This window comes from Epinephelus fuscoguttatus, linkage group LG7 (assembly GCF_011397635.1).
Source record: "Epinephelus fuscoguttatus linkage group LG7, E.fuscoguttatus.final_Chr_v1".
NCBI lineage: Eukaryota > Metazoa > Chordata > Actinopteri > Perciformes > Serranidae > Epinephelus > Epinephelus fuscoguttatus.
The window spans coordinates 7,205,772-7,211,582 of record NC_064758.1 but is presented as its reverse complement, the minus strand read 5'-3'; the positions used below and the strand labels follow the sequence as shown (position 1 = coordinate 7,211,582).

The window sequence follows — 5,811 nt, the reverse complement described above, 5'->3', positions numbered from 1 at the left end:
TTTTGCTATTTGTGTGTGTTTGGTGCATGGGGGGATTATTTGTCTCGATCAGACATTATTACTGTTTTCATGTATTAAATGTAATTTTAAGCCTGCCCAAGCAAATTGACTATGCTTTTCATGGCAACCAACCGTATAAGCTTTTTTTTTTTTTTTCATTGTGTAATCAAAAAGGCACATGTCATATACAAGAAAATGCAGTTCACAACAGCGAGCACCGAACAAGCAATAACAGTAACAAACACAAAATGGAAAGGACAGGACAAAAATAAATCATAGTGAAAAAACAACAACATTGAGGTCAATCAGGAATCAAGAAGCATAGATATTTGTTATTATCAACAGGATGCAATACATATTAGATACAGGATTATTAGATATGTAGAAAATATGGGAATAGTTTAGATGACATTTTGCCAAAATAATTAGATTATTCCCAAACTCTGATTTCTTGTCCTCAAGTTGGAGACTAAATTTTGTATTTTTTATATTTTAGCATTTGAATATTCTGATTATTATGTTGAAAGGCATCCCAGAAGGTCCTAGTTAATCTACAAGAGAAGAGAAGAGGTTCTATGGTTCAAATGTTTAAGTTACACAAAGTATTGAAATGTGATGTGAAGTATCCATACTCTTTAAATAATGCTACTTATTTTTCCATAAGAAGTTACAGCTGTCCTGTTGTATTTTCTTGATTAATTCGTCAGGTGCATCTCATGAGTAGGTGATATATACCACAGATCAGAAGGTGTTTTGAATTGGGCAAGTGACGTGACGGAAGTGCTGCTGACAGCTCAGCGAAGTAACGTTACGTTAGCACGATAAACTTCAGTTTCACTTTTGCAGCCATGTCAGTGTTGTTTGTGGTAGCGAAACTGAATGTTAACGCGACAAGTCGTCTGAATTTAACCAGTTGGCTACACACTCTTTGCTCCGCATCTGCCTGAGTGCTAAGGTCAGTTGTTTGGCTAAACGGGAACTGCCTTTATAACATGTTGGTGCAGCTAACAACGAGCTAACGTTAGCAAACGCGAAGCTAGCTTGTGGTCGCGCTGTAAGGTTTGTAACCCTGCTGTCAAGGTAGCGTTGACTTCGCACCAAATGAACCTCTAACTTTTCAGTTAATATGTAACCGAGTTTCTGTATTGCTGTAACATGAAGCTTAGCTACCAATTATCGATAATATTAGCAAGAGAGAGGAACAAGCTAACAAGAAGGCACGCTTCCCCTTTTCCTACCAAACTTGACTAACGTTAGCTGCTGACTGCATTTCACAGTTAGGCAGAGCAGCTTGGTAACACCGTGCTTCAATACGTCTGTAAACACTGCTGAATGTGCTCGCCTTTTATTTTTACTCTTGTGTTTTTGTGATTTCCAGGCTAATGACTCAAACGTGTCCTGTCTCCTCTAAAGCAGTAGAGAAGCTTGGTGAGAGAGGATGGATGGAGTCAGCTGGAGCACCACGAGGGCCCAGGAGTCGTTCAGCCGCTCCAAGACGGCAGCAGACACCCTGTCCAGGCTCGCCAGCTTCATTGCACGGGCTGACACTAAACATCACGCCCAAAACCAGAAGCAGCAACCATCCCATTTGTCTACATATGTTTGTCAAGAATGTGGTAAGGGCTTCCCTTATGCAACAGACCTGTTGCATCACCAGGAACTAAAACACACATTACCCAAGCCACACCGGTGTCCCTCTTGTGGACAGGAGTTCTCCCTGAGGTCATCCTTGGAGCTCCATAAGTGCAATCGTGATTCTTCCCTATGTGAACTTTGTCATGGAGAGTCACGGCTGGGTTCTCCCTGCCCTGCATGTAAGACTTGCACCTCAGATCCTGGCAGGCTGACAGACAAGGCACCTCACTGCCAGCCTCACCTCCTGGACAGTAGCCCTTACGCATGTGCTCCTTGTGGGAGAGGCTTCAGCCAGAAGCAGGCTCTGCTGCACCATCAGCAAGCTGGTTGTAGTGAACCACCATCCCCATCAGATATAGTTGATGCAAGTAGCCTTCCAGATGATTCTCCGCCAGTTTCTGAGGGAGACTCGACCTGCTCTGATTCTTCAGACACCCCGGGGCCCAGCAGCAGAGCTGTCAATGTGTGCCAATTCTGTTCAAAAACGTTCCGTACAGAAGCTAGATTGCAACGCCATGAACAGACCAACCATGCAGAGGAGCAGCTGATGGCTCCACAGGGACAAAGGACCAAAGGAGAAGGTGCTGTTAGAGAAACAAGGAAAGGAGCGTCTACCAATGTGAATGGAGATCTAATTAAAATGCCAAAATCCCAAAAGAAATTACTGACCTGTCGTTCTTGCGACATGGTTTTCAGGAGCACCTCTAAGCTGTATGTGCACAGAAAAGAGAAGCACAGCAGAGAGAAAATTATTAGAAGAGAACCAAGGCCGGTCATCAGCAAGCGCAGGAAAGGAGGCACATATCCCTGTCAAGTCTGCGGCAAAGTCTTCATCCATCATTTGTCACTTAGGGCTCATTACAGACAGCACACAGCCTCAAGCTTCACCACAATCAAAAACAAAAGCCAGCCTGTAGGATGCACCACCAAAGACTCTGACTTATCAGAAAATAGGCCAAATAAAGTCAAAACCAGCATAGCAGAAAACAAAACTGTTAAGGCTGGTCCAGGGAGGCCCAGGAAAGTGGCCAGATTAGAGAAGAAGGTTACTGATCTAGGGAGATGCAGAGAAGTGTCTGAAGGAGAGGAGGATGAACAGGAGAGAGAGTTCCCATGCCCCTCCTGTGCCGAGGTTTTCTCTCTGCAGTCCCAGCTGAGGGAGCATGTGGAGCTCCACCAGTCCTCGGTGAAGCGGAGACAGTGCAGTGTGTGCACAAACGAGATGGATACCTGTAAATGGCCGGGCTCGAAGAGGCACAGGCTGTACCACTGTGTGCCTTGCCAGCAGGGTTTCTCAGCACTGGACTCTTTCTTAGAACACTGTCAGGAGCATCTGCGAGTCAGGGTGGAGCAGGACAGCATCACAGAGGGCTACACACATCAGGCCAGCAAAGCCTGACATCCAGTTTGAATGTCGTCAGAGATTGCCTTTTTGCCTTGAAGGGTTAGAGAGCGGAGTGATGAAATCTCTGAAATTCTTGTTGATCAACCTGTTCATTGATTGAGCATTCAGAACATCTTGTCTCTGCACCTATGCTGTTGGTTTGACTTTATCCATGCCATAATATCAAGTGTTAAAGAGTTAACAAGACTAAATTGTTAAAGGACCATACCGGGCTTTTTGCATGTTTTATTTTGCCCTTTCACTGAAAATCAAAAATACTTAACTGCCAAGCATTTTCTAAGCATACCATAGTTCTTCTCAGATTTTCAAACATTTTCTACAGCCATTTTTTTCAGTACAGTATATAAATCAACCATTTAGTAAATATTTAACACAATAGCTGCGTGTTAATGTATTTGAAAACGTATGATTTTAGTCACTCACAAAGCAGCATTGCATCAACAAGCAATGTTGTTGTGAAATCTAACGAAACAAGAAGAAAACATAGACATTGCAAACTGACCATACGTACGTGAGTGTCCCACAAGCATGTGTGTGCACTAATAATGAACACCTTTTAAATTCATAATCAATTTAAGCTTTATTACAACTTAATGATAACACAACTCTGACTTAACATAAAGCCAACAGGTTCAGTGTGATGGCTTACCTACGTCTAGCCAGTTTGCAAGTTGATTTTCATACTTAAATGAAATACATTAGAACCTGCTGCAGCCTGAGAAGTTGAGAAAACAAAAAACATGCAAAAACACCAGTATGCTTCTTAAATAGAGTCTGGCATATCCACTCTGTTCATCTATTGTTGAAACCGCTATTTGTTACAGATCTCGTTTCCCTAAAACATCCTACAGCCAAGATGGTCTTAGTCCATAAAATTACAATGGGAGTTAAGATCATCTTAGCCTTAAGGTGCTTTTGGAAACTAGGCCATCTGCACGATCATGACATGTTGTAGCCACAGCACTGACAGAGATATCTTGTTTGCTAGAGTCTATTTTTACACCAGGTCAAGACATCTGGAGTGCTTTAGCTAAGTAAGGTCTGATAAGTCTTCTGCTGTATTTCAATTCTTTGTCTTACAATTTTGGCAATAATAATTTATAGATTGGACTGGATTGTCACTGTTGTGTTTAAACCTGGGTATTTGCATTTGCATTGAATTTGTAGCACTGCTAAAGTAGTGCTTTGGTCAAGAATGCAAAGTATTTCAAAGTGCTGTCCCAAGGTATGATTGAAATCACAAAACATCATATTTAATTACAGCCGTCTTTTTAGCTGGCATGTACTTTGGTGATATTACCTAGCTATGCAAATGAATACACTGATGGCAGCCCACTGTGTCTGTGATGCTTGATAAATGCGATTGGGTGAATGAACAAGGATCAACATGAGGTTGTTGGGTTGGGTGTTTTTTTTTTTTCTTAAGGATTTTCAGCTACTGTTTTCAAAGTTTTACTGTGAAAATGTTGAAAATGATTTAATAGGTTTTGAAGCTTCCACTTTTTCGAGGTCTTTTGTAAATTAGTCTATGGTTCTTTATAGATATCATAATTAAAACAATTCTCATGACATGTTTTGTCTGGGTTCTTTATAATGAGTTTGTGAATGCAGTCACATTTTACATACTAGAAACTGGGTGGTCATTGTTAAGTTCCTGAGCACTTACCATGACATTGCTTCCTTTGCAAGGAATACCCTCTGCACAGTTCACTCCACTGTTAATATTTGTTTAAAACATACTTACACATACAACCCCAATGTCAAAAAAAATGTAAATAAAAACAATACAGTAATTTGCAAATTCTTTTTGACCTATATTAAATTGAATACAGCACAAAGACAAAATACTTAATGTTCAAACTGATTAACTTCATTGTTTCTTGTAAATGTACACTCAGTCTGACTCTAATGCCTGCAACACATTCCACAAAAGTTGGGACAGAGGCAACAAAAGACTGGGAAGCTGTGGATTATAAACAAACGCCAGTTTGAACATTCCAGAGGTAAACAGGTTAATTGGTAACAGTTGATAGGATCATGACTGGGTTTGAAAGGGACATCTTGGTATGGTTTAGTCAGTCATAAGCAAGGCTGGTGCAAAGTTCACCACATTGTAGAAAACTGCACAGGAAAATAGTCCAGACGTTTAAGAGCAATGATTCTGACTGCACAATTGCAACAAATTTAGAGATTTTACCATCTACAATCCATAATTCAAAAGATTCCAAGAATCCAGAGAAATCTCTACTTAATGGGCAAAGCTGAAAACTAACACTGAGTACCTGTGACCTTTGCTCCCTCAGGCAGCACTGCGTTAAAAATCAACATGACAGTATAAAAGATATTACTACATGGCCTCAGGAACACTTTGGAAAACCATTGTCGGTAAACACAGCTCATCACTGCAACTACAAACCGAAGTTAAGTCTCTACCATGCAAAGTGAAAGCCATATCTCAACAACATCCAGAAAAACTACAAACTTCTCTGGGCCTGCGCTCATTTGTGATGGACTGACACAAAGTGTACAAGTGTGCGGTGGTCTGACCAGTCCATCATGGCATTGTGTCCCCCAGTCTAAAGAGGAAAAGGACCATGCAGATTGTTACCAGCTCAAAGTTAAAAAAGTCAGCACCCATGACGTTATGAAGGTGTGTTAGCGCCCATTGCATCAGGTCGATCAATTAATCAGTTTTATTTATAAAGCCCAATATCACAAATCGCAATTTGCCTCAGAGGGCTTTACAGCATATGACATCCCTCTCTCCTTAG

At 41.2% G+C, this 5,811-nt stretch overlaps 1 protein-coding gene across 3 annotated transcripts; it reads left to right on the top strand.

Moving 5' to 3' along the window:
- The first annotated feature begins 783 nt into the window (after positions 1-783).
- On the top strand, positions 784-4,628 carry si:ch211-148l7.4 (uncharacterized protein LOC563603 homolog). 3 transcript variants are annotated; one of them, XM_049581988.1, is made up of 2 exons: positions 784-955; positions 1,417-4,628. In XM_049581988.1, exon 2 carries the CDS (start codon positions 1,439-1,441, stop codon positions 3,032-3,034), a length of 1,596 nt encoding a protein of 531 aa, XP_049437945.1. In that variant the 5' UTR covers positions 784-955; positions 1,417-1,438; the 3' UTR covers positions 3,035-4,628. The 3 variants fall into 3 exon arrangements, with proteins under 3 accessions (XP_049437945.1, XP_049437946.1, XP_049437944.1); XM_049581989.1 differs by having other exon boundaries at positions 1,414-4,628; XM_049581987.1 differs by having other exon boundaries at positions 1,379-4,628.
- The last annotated feature ends 1,183 nt before the right edge of the window (positions 4,629-5,811 follow it).